The sequence below is a fragment of the Borostomias antarcticus genome (assembly GCF_949987555.1).
Source record: "Borostomias antarcticus genome assembly, chromosome: 22".
Lineage (NCBI taxonomy): Eukaryota > Metazoa > Chordata > Actinopteri > Stomiiformes > Stomiidae > Borostomias > Borostomias antarcticus.
Genome location: NC_140255.1, coordinates 5,885,717 through 5,910,495, shown reverse-complemented (window position 1 = coordinate 5,910,495; position 24,779 = coordinate 5,885,717). Strand labels below are relative to the sequence as shown.

The following is a 24,779-nucleotide window of genomic DNA, read 5'->3' as shown; positions in this document are numbered from 1 at the left end:
ACACTTGGAGAAAATTAAGTATGACCTGAGGGGATCACCAGGGAAATTTGAATCTGTATGGGGCCCTGTGACTAATTACATGACTAAACTAAAGACGCTACAGGACAATTAAGGTACTCATTCTAATGTCCAATTTGATGACACTGAACACTGCAAGCTACCTACAGGGCTGTTTCGCTTTTTCTGTAACACTGAATGATGTTTCCACTACATTGAGGAAGGGCTGTTGCTTCTGTCTTTGATTTCTTTTTTTATGTCTTTTTTCTTTTATGATGTGTGATGGTGAATAATTAAGCTTTGTTTCGTTTTCAATGTAAATGTAGTAGAAATTGTGTGTAGGACCGGGGTGGGGTGAGGGGGGGGGGAGAAAAAGGGGAAAAATGTGGACCCTGAATGTACATTGACTTTCAAAGACCTGTTATTCAATAAAAATATATATATAAAAAAAAAAAACAGTAAAACATTAAATCTAAAAGAAAAATAAATCAGGTCAAATCTAGTGCGGTCTAATATAGGAAGATTCAGTGAACTACTCCTTTAATGTGGTCTTGGGTAGCCATGACAACAATGACAGATTCATTTAACTCAGATTATCTCTTTATTGGTCAACGTGATGAAAGACTACAAAACCAATTCACAAAAAATCTCTTTCAAGTAATCAAATCTGTACAAACCTAAATTGTGAGGGTTTTTTACAGCTCTGGCTCGTATGATCTCTGAAACGGGTTGTGTGTGTGTGTGTGTGTCCTTGTTACACCAAGCAACAGGCAGCCACTCCAGCCCAAGGGTGCCCAGACGTCTTACTTGACCAGGAGCGGACACGGACACACACACACACACCTGTGTTTGACATTTTACAGTAGAGGACAGGGAAAACAAACCAATTCCCCTCCACAAACACACACCATCTGCTTGGGGGGGGGGGGGGCATCCTATCAGCTGTCCCCACTGTCCCCTAAAGCCTGCTTCTTCAGTCACAATCACAGAACACACAACAACGTGCTTCCATCCTTTCAACAGGGACAAGTGGTCAGAGAGGGGATAGTACAAATCTCTCACACTTTTGCACAATGTACACACACGCGCGCATACACACACACACACACACAGACACACGCACTTTAATGCTCGCTGGCAGACAAACACACACGCCTCCCACTCAGACGATTCATAGCATTAAATGTTTTATTACAGATATAAAAGGAAAGAACGCCCTGGTACTGGTTTGATTTCTGGCTGTTTGGTGAGAGAGAAGAGAGAGAGAGAGAGAGAGAGAGGGAGGGAGAGAGGGAGGAGAGGGAGAGGGAGAGAGAGGGAGGGAGAGGGAGGGAGAGGGAGGGAGAGAGAGAGGAGAGAGAGGGAGGAGAGGGAGGGAGAGAGAGGGAGAGGGAGAGAGAGGAGAGGGAGAGGAGAGGGAGGGAGAGAGAGGGAGGGAGGGGGAGGAGAGGGAGGGGCAGAGAGGAGAGAGAGGTAGAGGGACAGAGAGGAGAGAGAGGTATAGAGGGAGGGGGACAGAGAGGTAGAGAGGGATGGGTGGGTCATTTCTTGGCTTTCCTGGGGGGGGTGACAGGGCGGCCAGACCCCATGCCTCCTCCTCCTCCGTAGAACAGCTTCTTATCTGCCGGTTTGAGGATCTGTGTAGAGGAAGAAACAGAGCTGGCATTTCCTTCACAAGCAACCAATCCAACCGGGTCCTGACATCCTAGTAATCAAACATGGGAACACATCTACAGTGGTGGAGCATAGAGATGGACTGGACCCAGACGTTGTGGTGAGACAGAGCAGGATTCAACCAGTCCAGTCTGCAGTCTCTCCTGTTCATAAAGCAGAGGTTGATTCTGGTCTCACCTGGAAGGAGCACCAGTCTGCAGTCTCTCCTGTTCATAAAGCAGAGGTTGTATCTGGTCTCACCTGGAAGGAGCACATCAGGGTCTCGTCCACGCTCATCATGGCGCCCGCGTTGTCAAACTCGCCGCAGTAGTTGGGGGCGGAGAAGAGAGTGACCAGCTGCCTCTTGGCAAAGAACTCATATCCATCCTCCACCACCTGAGACACAGAGCAGAGGAGGTTAACTGAACCACCTGAGACACAGAGCAGAGGAGGTTAACTGAACCACCTGAGACACAGAGCAGAGGTAGAGGAGGTTAACAACCACCAGCGTCTCTAGGGAACTACCATATCTTGTTCTTCCTGGTTTACCATCGCTAGGCAGAGAATGCTGCAATGAGAGCGTCGGCCTAGGACGTGTGGTTCCTACTTCCTACCCAGGATCATGGCGTCATACGTGATGCACAACTAACTCTGGAAGTGCTGCAGCTCATCCCAGAAGACATTACAGGCTGCGCTCTCACAACCGTGAGGTTCAAGCCCAAACACTAGGGATGTCACGGTGTGGAGTCTTTCCCACGACTAATAAATAATAACGGTGGTAACACCGTCTGGCCTACAATAAGAGCGCTTCCTTTCATCTTTACCGTTAGAGCTTTGCCTCAAGTTGCACAGCACTGTTGTGTAACCTGTTTGATTTGGTGTTGTATGCCTCCAGCTCCAGAGTAAGGTCAGGTATAAACATCACACTCGGTCCTGTGCTTATTTATAATCAGAATTCTTTTATTGCCATCCAGTTTGTCAACTTGTCTTATGTAACCCATACATTTGGGCGTGCCCTGGGTGGGAATTGAACCCGGGTCTCTTGCGTGACGGACACCGTTTTAACCAGGCGCGGGTGGACGGTATTTATACTGGGGGGGAGTGAGTTTAACCAACAGCTCGCTACCTACTCGAGGACTCACGAGAACCCAGTTACACTCGGTTACACCTACATGGAATATGCACCACGCCCAAAGCAAATTCCTAGTATGTTGAAAAATTATGTGGCAGTAAACAAATTCAGATTGTGATCATAAAGAAGCACAGGACCGAGTGTAACGTTGATCTTTTTCTTACCTGACTCTGATCACGCTTTTGCAGGCGAGCTGTGGGGCGTACAACGGGAGACTGACTCCCCAAACCAGGGTTGTTATGAACGCACCACTGCTAGAACAGGCGAGAGAATAGGCTGCTAGAATAAGCTAGCCAGCTAGCTAATGGCAACAGCCACTCCTCGGTGGCTAGGCTAACGTTAGCTAGCCACAAGAGGCTATAGCCATAACCTCCCACTCCCCTACTCTCTTCACATGAATTGAAAGTGAAATGTGATTCCTCTCTGCTCTGGGCTGCGTGCGAGGGGCAGATCACAGCCCCTGTTGGAGTTTGATGAGTGGGCGGACGCTGATATGACAAACTGAATGAAATAGGTAAAGCGTCGGTGGAGCAGTGTTAAAGTCAGGACTCCTGGGTGAATACATGTACGCCCCAACATGCCCGGACTAACACAGCCATGACAAGACTACATCACATGATGCACTGCTGTTCCCTTCCTCCTCTGGGACACGGCTGTGATCAGAGGCACTAAGGAAGCTGTTGCTCTTCTCTGTTCCACACCTGCCTGGTGAGCAGTTACACCACACTGTCAGGTGGAGGTTTGGGGAAATCTTTTTTTAAAATCTTGTTGTTGCCGTTAGTGAGCGAGGGAGTGTGTCTGCGCTGGAGGGTCTGAAGACCTGAGACCACGCTGGCCGTCCCTGACCACGCCCTCTGATCCAGGTGATGTGCACTGGGTGAAAGGAGAACCCGTTGAAACGTTCCTTCAAAGATAGAACCCAGCCCTCCCAACAGAACGACAAAGCAGCTTACTAAGAACTTACGAGGAGAACCTGGACACCAAACACAACGCCCCCCCCCCCCCCCCCCCCCCATCTCCCAGTGTGGCTGCCCCCCCCCCCAGCTGACCTGGTGGGCCCTGCAGATGAGGTCCATGTCGTGCTTGTGGAGGAACTTGGTGACGACGTCGGCGCCGAAGGTGAAGGAGACGCCGCGGTCGTTCTCTCCCCAGCCCAGCACGTCCTTGTCGGGGTCGGCCCACAGCAGGTCACACAGCAGGCCCTGGTCAGGCACGTCCGTGGGACGCATCACCCGCCGCACCTGCTCCATGGACTGCAGGTCGGGGGACAAGCCTGGGCCGGGACAAGGGCAGGTTAGGTCAGGGGACAGGGGCAGGTTAGGTCAGGGGCAGGTTAGGTCGGGGGACAGGTTAGGTCGGGGGACAGGTTAGGTCGGGGGACAGGTTAGGTCGGGGGACAGGTTAGGTCGGGGGACAGGTTAGGTCGGGGGACAGGTTAGGTCGGGGGACAGGTTAGGTCGGGGGACAGGTTAGGTCGGGGGACAGGTTAGGTCGGGGGACAGGTTAGGTCGGGGGACAGGTTAGGTCGGGGGACAGGTTAGGTCGGGGGACAGGTTAGGTCGGGGGACAGGTTAGGTCGGGGGACAGGTTAGGTCGGGGGACAGGTTAGGTCGGGGGACAGGGGACAGGTTAGGTCGGGGGACAGGTTAGGTCGGGGGACAGGTTAGGTCGGGGGACAGGTTAGGTCGGGGGACAGGTTAGGTCGGGGGCAGGTTAGGCCTGGGCCGGGACAGAGAACGCTGGAACTCCAGACGTCAAGTTCAACTTTGTTTCACGCTCACCGCTCAGTTTTTCATCCTGCATCAGGCCCTTACTCATCCTCAGACCTCATCCTCAGACCTCATCCCTCTCAACTCAGCTTTCCCTGCCCGTGCCTTCTACTGACCATCGTCTGCATCACAATCACACCAGAGCATCGGATCACAACATGAACTGGACTCAAGGGCGACAAAATCTATCTGAACACTGTAGCCTGTGGGGTGATGGACTGTGATTGTGGGGTGATGGACTGACTGTGGGGTGATGGACTGTGATTGTGGGGTGATGGACTGATTGTGGGGTGATGGACTGTGATTGTGGGGTGATAGACTGTGATTGTGGGGTGATGGACTGTGATTGTGGGGTGATGGACTGTGATTGTGGGGTGATGGACTGTGATTGTGGGGTGATGGACTGTGATTGTGGGGTGATGGACTGACTGTGGGGTGATGGACTGTGATTGTGGGGTGATGGACTGTGATTGTGGGGTGATGGACTGTGATTGTGGGGTGATGGACTGTGATTGTGGGGTGATGGACTGAGCTGAGCTGAACCGGGGGGTCAGAGACACGGCCCTCATACCTCCGTGGCAGCAGAAGATCTTCTCGTCGACGATGGCGGCCACGGGCAGACAGTTGAAGCAGTCGGTGAACGTCTTCCACAGCTTGATGTTGTACCTCCTCTTACCTACGGGACGAGGGCGGAGCGGGAATGAACATCTCATCTCCCCCCCCCGAAAACCCTGTCCTGACAGCACAGCTGATTCTCTCCACCTCCAACTGCATTCTTTGTTTTACGTAATACAGGAGTGTCGTGAGGAGGGAGGGTGAGGAGGGAGGGAGGGTGAGGAGGGAGGGAAGGTGAGGAGGGAGGGTGAGGAGGGAGGGAAGGTGAGGAGGGAGGGAGGGAAGGTGAGGAGGAAGGGAGGGTGAGGAGGGTGAGGAGGAAGGGAGGGTGAGGAGGAAGGGAGGGTGAGGAGGGAGGATGAGGAGGAGGGAGGGAGGGAAGGTGAGGAGGGAAGGTGAGGAGGGAGGGTGAGGAGGGAGGGAGGATGAGGAGGGAGGGTGAGGAGGAGGGAGGGAGGGAAGGTGAGGAGGGAGGGTGAGGAGGGAGGGAGAGGAGGGTGAGGAGGGAGGGGAGGGAGGGAAGGTGAGGAGGGAGGGAGGGTGAGGAGGGAGGGAGAGGAGGGTGAGGAGGGAGGGTGAGGAGGGAGGGAGGGAGAGGAGGGTGAGGAGGGAGGGAGGGAGGAGGATGAGGAGGGAGGGTGAGGAGGGAGGGGGGGAGGGAGAGGAGGGTGAGGAGGGAGGGAGAGGAGGGAGGGAGAGGAGGGAGGGTGAGGAGGGAGGGCAGCAGCGTGTTTGTAGCTGAAGCTGCAGTAATCAGAAGCACTACTGCCGTTACGTATGAAGTCCAACATCCTCAACAGCGTGTTTGAGAACAGCATGTGACTCCATTAATCATGTATGTTGAAGATAGCGTGACATTTAGTGTCTGCTTATCAAGCACATGCGAGCGTGAGACCTGGAGACACGTCCAGACCGGACATAAACAGCGCGTCCGCCATGACTACACAGCACTGCCGTTTCACATCTAAACATCACTGTAATAAATACTGCAAATAAATACAACAAGGAGCGTTGATAAATGATTTGTAAGGCGTTCCCCTCATCTCTGTGCTGTGGAACCTACTGACGTCTAGGGACGGGGATCAAAACCCGGCTCCAAAAGGACACGCTTCCACATTTCTCAAGACCTGGTGATCAATAAGGTGGGATCTTATCAGGTCTGCTATCGAGCCTACAGCCGAGTGACCATTTTAACCGGGACAATCAAAAGTGTAGGCTAGGCTACTGCACGTTCACGCAAGCACACAAGTAGACATATAGAATTCTCCAGCACCAAAACCAGGCGTTTTCATTCAGAATGATACAAGTATTTCAGTTTCAGCATCATGGACAGCTTCCCAGCAAGCTACATATTGGTCTGCACACACTCAGCTACACTTTGAGTCTTGTAGGTAGGAATGCCCACGTAAAGATCATATTAACTGGATAAATGTCATGTCGGTTGGACGGGAAGTTACCAAGCAGTGTTTTAGCCAGATGAACACAATTTGCATCTTATTTTTGTCATTGTAATAGTCAACAGGTACCCAGAAATGAATAAATATGACACTATTCATTCGATGTTACAGGCATGTTATCCTGGCTTGTTGTAAGCAATAAATACAAAACCAGTTCTGTTAATGTATCGCCGTCCGTCTCGTTTTTCCCATAGAGAAGTATGGATAGTGGTATCAATAAGGACCCGGATCAATAAGCAGACTGGATAACAGATCAATATCAATACTAATGAATGATCCCCATCCCTACTGATGTCACTCAACTCTAGTGTGTTTACCCAGGGGTAGTTCCTCAACTCTAGTGTGTTTACCCAGGGGTAGTTCCTCAACTCTAGTGTGTTTACCCAGGGGTAGTTCCTCAACTCTAGTGTGTTTACCCAGGGGTAGTTCCTCAACTCTAGTGTGTTTACCCAGGGGTAGTTCCTCAACTCTAGTGTGTTTACCCAGGGGTAGTTCCTCAACTCTAGTGTGTTTACCCAGGGGTAGTTCCTCAACTCTAGTGTGTTTACCCAGGGGTAGTTCCTCAACTCTAGTGTGTTTACCCAGGGGTAGTTCCTCAACTCTAGTGTGTTTACCCAGGGGTAGTTCCTCTCGCCAGGTATTATGCGTGTGTCACCATGTAGTGTCCAAAACTCACATGGATAAGGGTGCTCCTGTGCGTGCGTGTGTGTACCTGTGTGGCTGTGTATACCTGTGTGGCTGTGTGTGTGTGTGTATGTGTGTGTACCTGTGTGGCTGTGTGTGTGTGTGTGTGTGTATATGCGTGTACCTGTGTGGCTGTGTGTGTGTGTACCTGTGTGGCTGTGTGTGTGTGTAGACAGCAGCACGTGACGACTCACACTCATCGTAGAAGCCGTATATTCTGTTGATGGAGGCGCACTCGTGGTTGCCCCTCAGGAGGAAGAAGTTCTCGGGGTATTTGACCTTGTAGGCCAGCAGCAGGCAGATGGTCTCCAGGGACTGCTTCCCTCGGTCCACGTAGTCCCCCAGGAACAGGTAGTTGCTCTCTGGAGGGAAGCCTCCGTACTCAAACAGCCTGAGCAGGTCGTAGTACTGGCCGTGGACGTCACCTGGGGGGCAGACCAGCATTACTGAGAGGTAGTATGATATGATGACACCTGTTTAAAACAAACCCATGGAAACAGACAACTGATACTAAGAGTCCTGGGAAAAGAAAGGGGGAATAGACAAGAGTTTGCACATTAACCAGTGTTATTACATTATTAACCAGTGCTATTACATTATTAACCAGTGTTATTACATTATTAACCAGTGCTATTACATTATTAACCAGTGTTATTACATTATTAACCAGTGTTATTACATCATTAACCAGTGTTAACGCAGTGGCAGTTTGAAAACAACCACATGTAGGCCCTGATTTCAGCACCACTCTCCACCCTGGAGTCCATTTACAGCACCTGCTTAGTTAGTAATCCAACTGAAGTACCACAATTGCTAGCTTCAGTTGCTTGAGTGAAATCGCAGACCGCATTAATACCAGCACCAAGCCTTACCACAGATCTTGAGCGGAGCCTCGAGCTCCAGCAGGATGGGCTGACTGAGGAAGATCTCCCTGGACTTCAGGCACAGGCCTCGGATCTCAGTCTCCGTCAGCTGCACGTTCTTCCCGGGCCGGGAGCCCTTCACTGGACGAGGGGACAGAGATACGTTTATATCTGTTCATCCACGCTATCATAACAGGACAGGAGACCAATGTGAGACAAGCTTCCCCCCCCTCAATGTTTCAGGTATGTTTTCTGTTTAAATAAAAAAGCACAACCGTTTTCAGCATCAGAGAAGAGGTGCATATGTCGAATGAGGCAGAGCTGAATTGGCTCCCACAACCTCAGGTCATCTACATCCCTCAACCCATAACAATCCAAGAACTGAGACGGTTTCAATCCCCACATCACTGCTAATGTATAGACGTTTCACCAAGTGTGTTAGTTAAGACAGTTCAGAACACGGAAGTTGAGGCTACCTCTGTAGGTGGGTGTGTAGCTAGAGAACTGCTTTGTTCTGTAGTCATGAAGCCACCAGGGAGCTCCGCTAGTAAAGGGACCCGCTGGGACGTGAGGGGACACGGCCACACACAACCATGTAGCTGGCTTAAAGCTAGCTCTGCCAGGCTCAACCATGTAGCTTAAAGCTAGCTCTGCCAGGCTCAACACCGATTCATTGTCTAGATAACTAGCTAGCAACCACTTTCCTAGACTCTTGCACGACATTCAATTACCAATTGTTCATGCCCGTAATTATGGAAATTACATGATTTACGACTGTAATTTAGCTAGCTCACGTCAGCTCTATTGATTAACGTCAGCTGGTTGTGCCCAACTCGCGATTCCCTCAAAGCTCCGTTTACTCGCTGGAAGTGCTTTATTCCGCGGTACGAGCTCATTTAACCACCAACTGTGTAGATAGGTTACACGGAGATAATAGCTAGCTAGCATTAGAAACCAGTGCATAACCCGAGCCCTGCTGGTCCTGGGAGCAGGTTTCCATCCCGAGCCAGAGGAGCGCTGCTCGGCCAGCTAGCCGTGGCTACAGAGCTAGCAGCTAACAGTTAGCCTTTAGCCCAACAACGCTCACTTCTTCCTAAAGCTAAAGGGTTCGATCTTACCTTCCAGAAGTCGCTGTATTATAGAGTCGATGTTTAATTTGTCGGCTTCGGCCATAATATTTACCCAAATATCGGTCGGGTTTTAATATCTGAATTAAAAATGTAGCAGTCTAACTAGCCACTGAATTATGCTAGCTAAGCTAGTTTAATCGGCTATCGTTAGCCAGCTAACCGTGCGGCAGAAATATAGCAACCTAAATACTTGAAGATAGGGAATGAATTATGCCCGATCTAAACACATATACTTCAACAAAGCGCAATAGTAATAACTTCTCAATCCGATTTGCAAACTGATCGAGTTATATTGCTTTGGTTTTCTCCCTGTCCTCGGTTGAAGCGCCCAGCCCTGACGAAGTAGCTCGGGAAGTAGACTCTGGCATCGCGAGACTACTCGGGAAGTAGACTCTGGCATCGCGAGACTACTCGGGAAGTAGACTCTGGCATCGCGAGACTACTCGGGGAGTAGACTCTGGCATCGCGAGACTACTCGGGAAGCATCGGGCGGAAGCGAGGCTGGTCGGGTGTGACGCAAGGTTGGGGCGGATGTGGAAAAATAAGTTCCGCGTTGTCATTGGTTACGTGTAGAATTCTGACGGAAGTTGACGTGTAATATCGATGCTGATTGGATATCACTCATGTCTGTCTGCTGATTGGATATCACTCATGTCTGTCTGGATGCGCCGGATCGTAAACAGATTATAAACATGCAACATTCAAACGTTGAAACATTTTGGCGTCTGCTGTATCAACATAATTGATTACATCAGATAATGTGCTGCTCTATAAACCCTCCGAAACGTACAAAGCGAATGAGTATAGTGTAGTGAAAGTGCCGGAATAAAGCACCACCCACGGAAGTGACCAAAGATGGTCGTGTGGTGTTTTGGCATGACGCAACGTGCGTGTTTCTGAACTAGAAACATGGCTTGAGACTTTAATGAGAATTAATTAAATATGACGCCAAATCCAATAACCTTTACTCTCTTATCTAAATAGTACTGTATTTTAATGGTCACGAAGCAAAAAGACAATGAAGTTGCTTCATAAAGATATCGAAAAAGACAATGCCGGGTAAGTGAGCCTGAAGACTAGCTAGCAAGCTAACCGCCCCAGCACATGCCTGAACAGAGCAAGCTGCATACGGCAGCTATTCAGCTTCACCAGCCGTCTATTTCATGGGCTTCAAAAGAATTGTGTGCATGATCAACTACCGCTGCACAACGTGCTTCTACCAGCTAGACGGCAAGCCACGTCCACAACCCAGCTGTCAGACTGAGAATGAACTAGTCGGCCACAGTGACCCCGTCTCACCCTGTCCTCACCTGAATCCTATTAACCAGCTAGATGTTAACATGTCTCTGTCCTCAGCCAGGTGACGCTGATGCCGGAGGAGGCCGAGGACATGTGGCACACATACAACCTGCTGCAGGTGGGGGACAGTCTGCGGGCCTCCACCATCAGGTACACCGCTGGCATCACTCTGCTCATCCCGTATTTAGGAAACATCTCAGAGTTAAAGGTGCTTATTTAGCTAGAGATTTTACCAGAGCTAGCTATATACTTTTCCAGAATGGCAATCGACTACATGTTATATCATAGTAGCATATTATGAAACACGTATTATAGAACACGTACGCATAGTATACATAACACATAAACACAAACATTATAAAACACATACAGTCAACAGCAAACTCCTGGAAAATGTTGAGCTACCTACAGACCTACAGCCCTTGCTATATGGGCCTATATAGTACCTGGATGTTATGTTGAGAGTTATCATAGTAAAACACTACACATGTCATGAACAGCAAATTAAAAGAGACTTAACACATTTGATAGTCTATATAGCTATAGACTATTATAGCAATGTGAACAAAACCCATATAGCTAATATGCAACACTCGTGACTGGCACACTTGATCAAACCAAGGCTGCCAATATACACTAACTACAGAGCCACAACAGACTACAGCATACTACAGAACCACAACAGACTACAGCATACTACAGAACCACAACAGACTACAGCATACTACAGAGCCACAACAGACTACAGCATACTACAGAGCCACAACAGACTACAGCATACTACAGAACCACAACAGACTACAGCATACTACAGAACCACAACAGACTACAGCATACTACAGAACCACAACAGACTACAGCATACTACAGAACCACAACAGACTACAGCATACTACAGAACCACAACAGACTACAGCATACTACAGAACCATAACAGACTACAGCATACTACAGAACCACAACAGACTACAGCATTATACAGAACCACAACAGACTACAGCATACTACAGAACCACAACAGACTACAGCATACTACAGAACCACAACAGACTACAGCATACTACAGAACCACAACAGACTACAGCATACTACAGAACCACAACAGACTACAGCATACTACAGAACCACAACAGACTACAGCCTACTACAGAACCACAACAGACTACAGCATACTACAGAACCACAACAGACTACAGCATACTACAGAACCACAACAGACTACACACTACCACTACAGCCTACAACCTATGGAGTCACTCCAGACAAAGTACATAATAAAGGCAAGATTAATAAAGGCAAGACTAAAAAGGGACAGTAGGTCTCTCTCAGAGGCTTCCTGGTAGCGTATTCCAGAAGCTCGAGGCCCAGAAACTGAACACTACCTCTGTGTCTCTTAGTCCTGGTTTCTGGAACGGTTAAGAGTTCGTTGCCAGACGACCTCAGGGATCTACTGGGTGTGTATCTTAAAGGAAAAGGCTCTTTTTCGACAAACTGGACCTTATTTACGGCATATTATAAGACATTTGACTCACCGAGATAACTTTGGTGTAATTCGGAGGCCTGTATAAGAAATTTAAAATCCAGTGCGAGCCAAGTATATCCATGTAATGGTGGCGGACGGGGCACTGAGAATGCAGCTTCTAAAAAAATCTATTTTCTGCCACGAAACGGTTGTTTTTATCAATCTATTTTTATGAATCGCTAGTTGTGCTTCCATAGGGCGAGGGCTTGTTGTGGTTTTCACATGCCTCTGTAATATTATCTTTAGAAACGTCTTTAGAAACTAAATAAAGCTTCCCCACTTGCTCCAGCACGCATGCGCACAGCGCGCAGACTGGCTATTCTCCGTCTGTAGGCGACACTCGCGGCTCACATTCTCTACGCTACGATCGGCTTCCATCATATTCTAAGTTATCTTCTATATCCTTAAAATCTGATAAATATTCAGCCATATTGCACACTATATTCCAGGCACCAGCAAGCCGATCGTAGCGAAAAGAGCCTTCTCCTTTAAAACCACGTCAGATACACACAAACACAGGTACACTTCCTATCTGGACTATTCATGGGTTTCAAATGTAGTCCTAGACCTGCCGGACCAACACAGGTGTTTCAAATGAATGAATTAGTTCTACTGCCTAGGATTCTATGCAGTAGAGCCAAACAGATACATTGAAACACCTGTGTTGGTCCCCAATATGGCAGGTCTAGGACTACATTTGAAACCCATGAATAGTAGTCTTGCATAGTCAGATCTACCTCCACACTTGGTTTACGCAGTGCCAGCGCTGGAGGAAGGTCTGGCTGGACTCTACCATTCAGCGATAGGGGGGGGGACCCTGTATTTCTTTAAACCTATTACCATAGTCTTCAGCGGAGCGGTTGCTAGGTTGTTGTTTCACGTAGTGAAGAGGACTTTGAAAACGATAACATGCAGATGGAAGGGAAGGAGTCTGGATTGGATCTGATTAGATAGATACTTTATTTATCCCCCAGGGGGACATTTTGGCAAGATTGGCCGGAAGAATTTCAGTGGCCACTCATTGGGCAGTAATAAACCCAATGACAAGGCTTATCTCCAAAACCTCCATCCGGTGAGTCAGACTAGGAGCATAGTGACCTGTGACCTGTGTGTCCCTGCACGCTCAGGAAGGTGCAGACGGAGTCGTCCACGGGCAGCGTGGGCAGCTCCAGGGTGCGGACCACCCTCACACTCTGTGTGGAGACCATCGACTTCGACTCCCAGGCCTGCCAGCTGAGGGTGAAGGGCACCAACATCCAGGAGAACCAGTATGTGAAGGTCTGGAGCCGCTCACACATACGTGATGGAAACAGTGCATTTCTACTGTCGCTTGCTACTGTGTTGGGCTGTTAGGCAGAGTTATCGCAGGCGTCTCCCTGTTTATAATGTGCTGACAATGCTTTTTTTTTTGTTTTGTCCCGTTGTTTACCGATGCCCTGCGCTGGTGTCTGGTCACCAGATGGGCGCCTATCACACCATTGAGCTGGAGCTGAACAGGAAGTTCACTCTGGCTAAGAAAGTCTGGGACAGTGTGGTGCTGGATAGGATTGGTAAGTCCTGCTGGGCTTCACAAGGCCAAAGTATGTTGCACAGTCTGGTACCAGTTAGGGCTGGGTTTAAAACATCGATTCAATCAAATGATTCAGAATCGATTCATGAATCCCAAAATCAATATTTTATTTAATGAATGAATGAATAAATGAAGGAATGAATAGTTCATTCATTCATTCATTCAATGATTCATTCATTCATTCATTTTTGGAAATCAGTATCGATACCCAGCCCTAGTATTGATGTGTTGCATAACTTGGCAGTCATGTAATTAAGGTTACAGCTAAAAAAAACAGCTTTTAGTAACACTAACCGAATCTATATTGAATCAAATCGAATCGAATTTAATCGTGATAATCGATTCTGAACCTTGTGAATCGGAATCGAATCGATTCTTGAAATTCGAATCAATACCCAGCCCTAGTACCAGTCAACATTATGCACCTTGCTTGTACAATAGACAATAACAGTCGACTGTAGACTACAGATGGTACATTTCCAGATTAGGAACCTTATAATTGGCTTGTTGTGTACCTAGGAACTGGAATAAGGAACTGATTAGTGCTGATAAGATACTGTAACAAGACAAGCGATGACAAGAATTCCAATGTACCTGTACTGGTTTTTATTATATATGGCAAAATAAAGGTTCTCTTCATTCGGACATGATGGTTCTGCCCTGGGTTGACCTCTGACCCTCGGCCCTCCAGAGCAGGCATGCGACGCCACCCAGAAGGCGGACGTGGCGGCAGTCGTGATGCAGGAGGGCCTGGCCAACCTGGTGCTGGTGACCCCAGCCATGACCCTGCTGAGGGCCAAGGTGGAGGTCACCATCCCCCGCAAGAGGAGGGGCAGCTGCACCCAACACGAGAAGGTAACCCTGACCCTCACACCAGCATACACCCGCATCATATACCATTATATACCAACACGAGAAGGTAACCCTGACCCTCACACCAGCATACACCCGCATCATATACCATTATATACCAACACGAGAAGGTAACCCTGACCCTCACACCAGCATACACCCGCATCATATACCATTATATACCAACACGAGAAGGTAACCCTGACCCTCACATCAGCATACACCCGCATCATATACCATTATATACCAACACGAGAAGGTAACCCTGACCCTCACACCAGCATACACCCGCATCATATACCATTATATACCAACACGAGAAGGTAACCCTGACCCTCACACCAGCATACACCCGCATCATATACCATTATATACCAACACGAGAAGGTAACCCTGACCCTCACACCAGCATACACCCGCATCATATACCATTATATACCAACACGAGAAGGTAACCCTGACCCTCACACCAGCATACACCCGCATCATATACCATTATATACCAACACGAGAAGGTAACCCTGACCCTCACATCAGCATACACCCGCATCATATACCATTATATACCAACACGAGAAGGTAACCCTGACCCTCACATCAGCATACACCCGCATCATATACCATTATATACCAACACGAGAAGGTAACCCTGACCCTCACACCAGCATACACCCGCATCATATACCATTATATACCAACACGAGAAGGTAACCCTAACCCTCACATCAGCATACACCCGCATCATATACCATTATATACCAACACGAGAAGGTAACCCTGACCCTCACATCAGCATACACCCGCATCATATACCATTATATACCAACACGAGAAGGTAACCCTGACCCTCACACCAGCATACACCCGCATCATATACCATTATATACCAACACGAGAAGGTAACCCTGACCCTCACATCAGCATACACCCGCATCATATACCATTATATACCAACACGAGAAGGTAACCCTGACCCTCACACCAGCATACACCCGCATCATATACCATTATATACCAACACGAGAAGGTAACCCTGACCCTCACACCAGCATACACCCGCATCATATACCATTATATACCAACACGAGAAGGTAACCCTGACCCTCACACCAGCATACACCCGCATCATATACCATTATATACCAACACGAGAAGGTGACCCTGACCCTCACACCAGCATACACCCGCATCATATACCATTATATAGCAACACGAGAAGGTAACCCTGACCCTCACATCAGCATACACCCGCATCATATACCATTATATACCAACACGAGAAGGTAACCCTGACCCTCACACCAGCATACACCCGCATCATATACCATTATATACCAACACGAGAAGGGGACCCTGACCCTCACACCAGCATACACCCGCATCATATACCATTATATACCAACACACGAGAAGGTAACCCTGACCCTCACACCGGCATACACCCGCATCATATACCATTATATACCAACACGAGAAGGTAACCCTGACTCTCACACCGGTATACACCCGCATCATACACCATCATATACCATTATATACCAACAGGAGAAGGTAACCCTAACCCTCACACCAGCATACACCCGCATTATATACCATCATATACCATTATATACCAACACGAGAAGGTAACCCTAACCTCACACCAGTATACACCCACATTATATACCATTATATACCAACACGAGAAGGTAACCCTAACCTCACACCAGCATACACCCACATTATATACCATTGTATACCAACACGAGAAGGTAACCCTAAGGGCCCATTCATAGTCAACGCAAGCTATGCAAGGCTACGCAAGGTGACGTTGACGCGTCCTTGTATAGCAACGTGTGTCGTGCAGAAATGTGTAACTTTACGTGAGCGCAAGTGCTATTTCAATAGGGGCGCTGACGCAAGGCCACCACTTGCATAGAGCCGCGTTCACAGCCGCGTCAGCTTAGCGTCAGCATAGCGTTGACTATGAACCAGGCCTAACCCTCACACCAGCATACGCCCGCATTATATACCATCATATACCATTATATACCATTATATACCAACACGGGAAGGTAACCCTAACCCCCACACCAGCATACGCTCGCATTATATACCATCATATACCATTATATACCAGGGGTCCACCCACACCACCTAACCCTAACCCTCCCACCAGCATTATATACCATCATATACCGGTATATACCAGCACCTGAAGGTCCACCACACCAGCATACACTTGCATTATATACCATCATATACCAGCATGAGAAGCTCCGCTCACACCACCTAACCCTCACATCTGCATACACCAGCATGTATACCAGCATATACAGTTCCTGCACATACCAGCGTATACCAGCGCATACCAGCATATACCTGCATATACCAGCGTATACCAGTGTATACCTGCATATACCAGCATATACCAGCACATACCAGCATATAACTGCATATACATATACCTGCATATACCTGCATATACCAGCATATACCAGCATATACCAGCATATACCAGCATATAACTGCATATACATATACCTGCATATACCAACATATACCTACGTATACCTGCGTATACCAGTGTAAACCTGCATATACCAGCATATACCTGCATATACCAGCATATACCAGCATATACCAGCATATACCTGCATATTCCAGTGTATACCTGCATATACCAGCATATACCTGTATATACCTGCGTATACCAGCATATACCAGCATATACCTGCATATACCTGCATATTCCAGTGTATACCTGCATATACCTGCATATACCTGCATATACCAGCATATACCTGCATATACCAGCATATACCAGCATATACCAGCGTATACCAGCGTATACCAGCATATACCAGTATATACCTGCATATACCTGCGTATACCAGTGTATACCAGCATATACCAGCATATACCAGCATATACCAGCGTATACCAGTGTATACCTGCATATACCAGCATATACCTGTATATACCAGCATATACCAGCATATACCAGCGTATACCAGTGTATACCTGCATATACCAGCATATACCTGCATATACCAGTATATACCTGCATATACCAGCATATACCAGTATATACAGTACCTGCGGTCACACCTGGAGCTCGGTTCTGTGTTCCTCTCAGTCTAGGTTTAAGGTTAGAGACAACGTTTGTGTGTTCATGGTTCTGTGTTTTCCTCAGGTTCTAGGGTTAGGATTCAGACAGAACGTTTGTGTGTTCATGGTTCTGTGTGTTCCTCAGGTTCTAGGGTTAGGATTCAGACAGAACGTTTGTGTGTTCATGGTTCTGTGTGTTCCTCAGGTTCTAGGGTTAGGCTTGAGACAGAACGTTTGTGTGTTCATGGTTCTGTGTGTTCCTCAGGTTCTAGGGTTAGGCTTGAGACAGAACGTTTGTGTGTTCATGGTTCTGTGTGTTCCTCAGGCTCTGGAGCGGTTCTATGAGGCTGTGATGCAGGGGATCCTGAGACACATCAACTTTGACCGTGAGACACACACACACACACACACACACACACACACACACACACACACACACACACACACACACACAGTCAGTCTGTCTGTTCTGCCTCTTTCACCCACGTCTGGTTCTCATCCCAATTCCCATCTGGTGTTGCTCACTAAGCTCAGTCATCAGTCCACCATATCTCTCATCTGGCTTTCTGTATATACTGTACACACACACACACACACACACACACACACACACACACACACACACACACACACACTCACACCCTCCTTCTCTCCCTCTCTCATCTCCCGGAGTCTCTGTCCAGTGGTGAAGTGTGTTGTGTCTCTGTCCAGTGGTGAAGTGTGTTGTGTCTCTGTCCAGTGGTGAAGTGTGTTGTGTCTCTGTCCAGTGGTGAAGTGTGTTGTGTCTCTGTCCAGTGGTGAAGTGTGTTGTGTCTCTGTCCAGTGGTGAAGTGTGTTGTGTCTCTGTCCAGTGGTGAAGAGTGTTGTGTCTCTGTCCAGTGGTGAAGAGTGTTGTGTCTCTGTCCAGTGGTGAAGTGTATTCTGGTGGCCAGTCCGGGATTCGTGAAGGACCAGTTCATGACCTACCTGTTCAGGGAGGCAGTCCGCCAGGACAACAAGGTTCTGCTGGAGAACCGGCCCAAGTTCATGATGGTCCACTCCTCCTCCGGTCACAAGTACTCCCTCAAAGGTACCTCGGGGTTTACTGCAGTTCCAACTTGAATTAATCATCATCATCATCATCTTTATTTGTATAGCACCTTTCATACAAATAAATGCAGCTCAAAGTGCTTTACAACAGAGAATATACATGCTTCACATAAAAATAGACAAAATAAAACACAATAACAGATAAAGATAAATCAAGTAAAAAACAGTGTAAAAATGTCAATTTGATAAAATATTGTACTGGAGAGAATTGAAGTTCCAACCTGACTACAGGGTCCAGTGACGTCCATGTTGTTGTGTTGTGTTCTTTAGAGATCCTGACTGACCCGTCTGTCACCAGTCGACTGTCCGACACCAAGGTGAGTGACCTCACTCTCCTCTCATGTCTTCGACAATTGGTGTTGTATTACTCATTGAGGTATGTGCAAAGTTATTATAATGATTCCTAACCCTGGTAATGGTGTGTGTGTGTGTGTGTGTGTGTGTGTGTGTGTGTGTGTGTGTGTGTGTGTGTGTGTGTGTGTGTGTGTGTGTGTGTGTGTGTGTGTGTGTGTGTGTGTGTGTGTCAGGCAGCAGGAGAGGTGAAGGCTCTGGAGGACTTCTACAAGATGCTGCAGCAGGAGCCTGACCGAGCCTTCTATGGGTGAGACAGACCAGCTGACCAACCCTGACCCTTCTATGGGTGAGACAGACCAGCTGACCAACCCTGACCCTTCTATGAGTGAGACAGACCAGCTGACCAACCCTGACCCTTCTATGGGTGAGACAGACCAGCTGACCAACCCTGACCCTTCTATGGGTGAGACAGACCAGCTGACCAACCCTGACCCTTCTATGGGTGAGGCTGACCAACCCTGACCCTTCTATGGGTGAGGCTGACCAGCTGACCAACCCTGACCCTTCTATGGGTGAGACAGACTAGCTGACCAACCCTGACCCTTCTATGGGTGAGACAGACTAGCTGACCAACCCTGACCCTTCTATGGGTGACAAACCCAGCTGACCCTTGGTATCCATGCATCTCTCATTGATGACGGTGTTGCCGTGGTGTTGCAGGGTGGCTCATGTGGAGAAAGCAGCTGAAGGCCTGGCCATCGACACCCTGCTGATCAGCGATAAGCTCTTCAGGTACAGGATGCTGCCTAGACTGCGTTGCTAAGCGTGTGTGTTTGTGTACAGTAGGTACAGTATTGTCTGAGTGAGAAGGGATGGAGGGAGGACAGAGGAGGAGAGGGATGGACGGTAAAGAGAACGAGTTTGTAGTTACAGAGGAAGAGAGAGATGTACTGCATAGGGAATGAAATCCAATCAAACTATTTATACAGCGCATTTCATACACAGAGGCAACACAGTGCTCTTTACAGAGAGAAAGGGTGGGTGGACATACTGATCCTACCCCTCATTAAAGGGTGGGTGGACATACTGATCCTACCCCTCATTAAAGGGTGGGTGGACATACTGATCCTACCCCTCATTAAAGGGTGGGTGGACATACTGATCCTACCCCTCATTAAAGGGTGGGTGGACATACTGATCCTACCCCTCATTAAAGGGTGGGTGGACATACTGATCCTACCCCTCATTAAAGGGTGGGTGGACATACTGATCCTACCCCTCATTAAAGGGTGGTTGGACATACTGATCCTACCCCTCATTAAAGGGTGGGTGGACATACTGATCCTACCCCTCATTTTCCAGATGAAGAGAAAAAACAGTTCACCCAGAGAACTAGTTTCCAGTTTCACAGCAATGACAAATTGATTGTCAAAACTACTACCAATTAATGGAAAATTATACTACCATTTCATACGACACTACTGTGGTTTACAGATCTGTTATACCACCATACTACACCCTGGCAGACTAGTAGAGTAGAGCACTAAGAGTAGAGCACTAAGAGTAGAGCACTAAGAGTAGAGCACTAAGAGTAGAGCAGTAAGAGTAGAGCAGTAAGAGTAGAGCAGTAAGAGTAGAGCAGTAAGAGTAGAGCACTAAGAGTAGAGCACTAAGAGTAGAGCAGTAAGAGTAGAGCAGTAAGAGTAGAGCAGTAAGAGTAGAGCAGTAAGAGTAGAGCACTAAGAGTAGAGCAGTAAGAGTAGAGCAGTAAGAGTAGAGCAGTAAGAGTAGAGCAGTAAGAGTAGAGCAGTAAGAGTAGAGCAGTGAGAGTAGAGCAGTGAGAGTAGAGCGGTTAGAGTAGAGCGGTTAGAGTAGAGCGGTTAGAGTAGAGCAGTTAGAGTAGAGCAGTTAGAGTAGAGCAGTAAGAGTAGAGCAGTAAGAGTAGAGCAGTGAGAGTAGAGCAGTGAGAGTAGAGCAGTGAGAGTAGAGCAGTAAGAGTAGAGCGGTTAGAGTAGAGCGGTTAGAGTAGAGCAGTTAGAGTAGAGCAGTAAGAGTAGAGCAGTAAGAGTAGAGCAGTAAGAGTAGAGCGGTTAGAGTAGAGCGGTTAGAGTAGAGCGGTTAGAGTAGAGCAGTTAGAGTAGAGCAGTAAGAGTAGAGCAGTAAGAGTAGAGCAGTAAGAGTAGAGCAGTGAGAGTAGAGCAGTGAGAGTAGAGCAGTAAGAGTAGAGCGGTTAGAGTAGAGCGGTTAGAGTAGAGCAGTAAGAGTAGAGCAGTGAGAGTAGAGCAGTGAGAGTAGAGCAGTGAGAGTAGAGCAGTGAGAGTAGAGCAGTGAGAGTAGAGCAGTAAGAGTAGAGCAGTGAGAGTAGAGCACTAAGAGTAGAGCACTAAGAGTAGAGCACTAAGAGTAGAGCACTGAGAGTAGAGCAGTGAGAGTAGAGCAGTGAGAGTAGAGCAGTGAGAGTAGAGCACTAAGAGTAGAGCACTAAGAGTAGAGCACTGAGAGTAGAGCAGTGAGAGTAGAGCAGTGAGAGTAGAACACTAAGAGTAGAGCACTAAGAGTAGAGCGGTAAGAGTAGAGCGGTAAGAGTAGAGCGGTAAGAGTAGAGCAGTAAGAGTAGAGCAGTAAGAGTAGAGCAGTTAGAGTAGAGCAGTTAGAGTAGAGCAGTAAGAGTAGAGCAGTAAGAGTAGAGCACTAAGAGTAGAGAAGTAAGAGTAGAACACTAAGAGTAGAGCGGTAAGAGTAGAGCGGTAAGAGTAGAGCGGTAAGAGTAGAGCGGTAAAAGTAGAGCACTAAGAGTAGAGCACTAAGAGTAGAGCGGTAAGAGTAGAGCGGTAAGAGTAGAGCAGTAAAAGTAGAGCAGTAAGAGTAGAGCAGTAAGAGTAAAACAGTAATTTGAGTGCCATTTTGTGTCTCCCTGCTGCACCCAGACACCAGGACGTCCCCACCAGGAGCAGATACGTCCGGCTGGTGGACAGCGTTCGAGACAACGCTGGAACCGTCAGGTAAGAGAGAAAACACCTGAGGAACTTGAGAATGGAAACGTCTGAATGAGTGTGTGTTGTGTTAGAGTAAAGTGTGTGTTGTTAGAGTAAAGTGTGTTGTGTTAGAGTAGTGTGTTGTCAAGAGTAAAGTGTGTGTTGTGTTTAGAGTAAAGTGTGTGTTGTGTTAAGAGTAAAGTGTGTGTTGTGTTAGAGTAAAGTGTGTTGTGTTAGAGTAAAGTGTGTGTTGTGTTAAAGTGTGTGCTGTGTTAGAGTAGGAGTGTGTTGTCAGAGTAAAGTGTGTGTTTTGTTAAGAGTAAAGTGTGTGTTGTGTTAGAGTAAAGTGTGTGTTGTGTTAAAGGAGTGTGTTGTGTTAGAGTAAAGTGTGTGTTGTGTTAGAGTAAAGTGTGTGTTGTGTTAAGAGTAAAGTGTGTGTTGTGTTAGAGTAAAGTGTGTGTTGTGTTAAAGAAGTGTGTTGTGTTAGAGTAAAGTGTGTTGTGTAAAAGTGTGTTGTGTTAAGAGTAGGAGTGTGTTGTATTAGAGTAGGAGTGTGTTGTGGTAAAGAAGTGTGTGTGTGTGTGTGACCCCCTGTAGGAAGGTGTGTGTGTGTGTGACCCCCTGTAGGAAGGCGTGTGTGTGTGTGTGTGTGTGTGTGACCCCCTGTAGGAAGGCGTGTGTGTGTGTGTGTGACCCCCTGTAGGAAGGCGTGTGTGAGCGTGTGTGTGCGTGTGCGTGTGTGTGTGTGTGTGTGTGTGTGTGTGACCCCTGTAGGAAGATGTGTGTGTGTGTGTGTGTGTGTGTGTGAGTGACCCCCTGTAGGAAGGCGTATGTGTGTGTGTGTGTGTGTGTGTGTGTGTGTGTGTGTGACCCCCTGTAGGAAGGCGTGTGTGTGTGTGTGTGTGTGTGTGTGTGTGTGACCCCCTGTAGGAAGGCATGTGTGTGTGTGTGTGTGTGTGACCCCCTGTAGGAAGGCGTGTGTGTGTGTGACCCCCTGTAGGAAGGTGTGTGTGTGTGTGTGTGTGACCCCCTGTAGGAAGGCGTGTGTGTGTGTGTGTGACCCCCTGTAGGAAGGCGTGTGTGTGCGTGTGTGTGCGTGTGCGTGTGTGTGTGTGTGTGTGTGTGTGACCCCTGTAGGAAGATGTGTGTGTGTGTGTGTGTGTGTGTGTGTGAGTGACCCCCTGTAGGAAGGCGTGTGTGTGTGTGTGTGTGTGTGACCCCCTGTAGGAAGGCGTGTGTGTGTGTGTGTGTGTGTGTGTGTGTGTGTGTGTGTGTGTGACCCCCTGTAGGAAGGCGTGTGTGTGTGACCCCCTGTAGGAAGGTGTGTATGTGTATGTGTATGTGTGTGTGTGTGTGTGTGTGTGTGTGTGTGTGTGTGTGTGTGTGTGTGTGTGTGTGTGTGTGTGTGTGTGTGTGTGACCCCCTGTAGGAAGGCATGGAAGGCTACATTTCCCCCGAGGGGGTCATTAAAGTATCTGGTTTATCTATCTGTGTGTGCGTGTGACTACAAAACACTTAGTACGCACATAGTTGTGAAGCATTGCGGCTGGTACCGAGCATACGACGACCATTTTATTAATGTAATTATGTCTTAATTTCTCTCTTTTTACAGAATGTTTTCAAGCCTTCATGTGTCTGGAGAACGTAAGTTGTCCTTCTCTGATCTACCTGACTATGCTGGACTGAACTGGTGCTACAGTACACAGGCGTAATAAAGTATTGATCTGTCTCTCTCTCTCTCTCTCTCTCTCTCTCTCTCTCTCTCTCTCTCTCTCTCTCAGAGCTGACTCAGCTCAGTGGCGTGGCGGCCATCTTGCGTTTCCCCATCGCCGACCTGTCCGAGCCCGAGGATGACAGCAGCTCAGACGAGGACTAACCGACCAGAGACGGACGCCTGCTCAGTTAGCCAGACACACAGCTTCGGCCTGGCAGAACCCAGAGGAACCCACCACACACCACGTTGATGATAGACTGGCTCACTGCTCCTCTAGCTGTTCTCTCTCTCTGCTGCTTCATCATCATATTCAGCTTGATTTCATGTGATTTAGTGTGTGACCTGTGGGAGATCCTGTCATGTGATTTATGGTGCGTTCCAGGCAACCCGTAACTTGTGTTTTTCCGACCTCAAACCCGTAACTTCCCACCCGTGAACTCGTACAGCTCGATGTACTACCAGTTGCCGTGTGGGAAGTTACGGGTTTGACTGCCATTCCAGAGCATTTTCACGTGTAGGAGGTAGGAAAAACACGAGTTACGGGTTGCCTGGAACGCGCCATTAGTGTGTGACCTGTGGGAGATCCTGTCATGTGATTTAGTGTGTGACCTGTGGGAGATCCTGTCATGTGATTTAGTGTGTGACCTGTGGGAGATCCTGTCATGTGATTTAGTGTGTGACCTGTGGGAGATCCTGTCATGTGATTTAGTGTGTGACCTGTGGGAGATCCACACTAACCTGAGAGCTCGTCTGATTCACGCCAGGTTGGGCCTCTGCAACGCTTGGGTTGGGAAGGTTATTTTTTGGTGCCAAGTTCAAATAACGCACATGGAAAAAAACGCATTGATCTAATATCAGTCCAGAGTAAGGATGAACATGTATAATTCCTTGCTAATGAGGGGTTTGCAACTGTAAATTTTGCTCTCAAGTGTATATATATCTTTCTTGCAATAAAACCATATGAAGCATCTATCTTTTTAGATTATTTTCAGATAAAAGCTAATCATGACTTTTCATGCCATAGTTATTGTTTAGCGATTTTTAAGTATTCAGTGTACGATCGCAATCATGAAA

General features: G+C 47.9%; 2 protein-coding genes across 2 annotated transcripts; one reads left to right on the top strand and one right to left on the bottom strand.

The window, feature by feature from the left end:
* Nucleotides 1-610: 610 nt before the first annotated feature.
* LOC311323643 (serine/threonine-protein phosphatase PP1-gamma catalytic subunit B-like) lies at nt 611-9,624 on the bottom strand. The gene is made up of 7 exons (XM_084455924.1): nt 9,289-9,624; nt 8,180-8,311; nt 7,502-7,732; nt 5,123-5,227; nt 3,832-4,055; nt 1,912-2,046; nt 611-1,634 (listed from the first exon to the last, which is right to left on the bottom strand). Exons 1-7 carry the CDS (start codon nt 9,341-9,343, stop codon nt 1,539-1,541), a joined length of 978 nt encoding a protein of 325 aa, XP_084312050.1. The 5' UTR covers nt 9,344-9,624; the 3' UTR covers nt 611-1,538.
* Nucleotides 9,625-10,186: 562 nt separating this feature from the next.
* On the top strand, nt 10,187-24,282 carry pelo (pelota mRNA surveillance and ribosome rescue factor). The gene is made up of 13 exons (XM_084456460.1): nt 10,187-10,359; nt 10,657-10,749; nt 13,249-13,399; nt 13,581-13,671; nt 14,383-14,546; nt 17,959-18,019; nt 18,541-18,702; nt 18,993-19,039; nt 19,250-19,323; nt 19,737-19,808; nt 21,944-22,018; nt 23,604-23,635; nt 23,773-24,282. Exons 1-13 carry the CDS (start codon nt 10,319-10,321, stop codon nt 23,865-23,867), a joined length of 1,158 nt encoding a protein of 385 aa, XP_084312586.1. The 5' UTR covers nt 10,187-10,318; the 3' UTR covers nt 23,868-24,282.
* Nucleotides 24,283-24,779: the final 497 nt, after the last annotated feature.

Coding starts and splice junctions, on each gene's coding strand:
- LOC311323643 (XM_084455924.1), bottom strand. CDS start 9,343: ATGGCCGAAGCCGACAAATTAAACATCGACTCTATAATACAGCGACTT. Junction 7,733..8,179: donor GGCTCCGCTCAAGATCTGTG/GTAAGGCTTGGT, acceptor TCTGCCCCCCAG/GTGACGTCCACGGCCAGTAC. Junction 4,056..5,122: donor GATCTTCTGCTGCCACGGAG/GTATGAGGGCCG, acceptor GTCCCGGCCCAG/GCTTGTCCCCCGACCTGCAG.
- pelo (XM_084456460.1), top strand. CDS start 10,319: ATGAAGTTGCTTCATAAAGATATCGAAAAAGACAATGCCGG. Junction 18,703..18,992: donor TCACAAGTACTCCCTCAAAG/GTACCTCGGGGT, acceptor TGTGTTCTTTAG/AGATCCTGACTGACCCGTCT. Junction 19,040..19,249: donor GTCGACTGTCCGACACCAAG/GTGAGTGACCTC, acceptor TGTGTGTGTCAG/GCAGCAGGAGAGGTGAAGGC.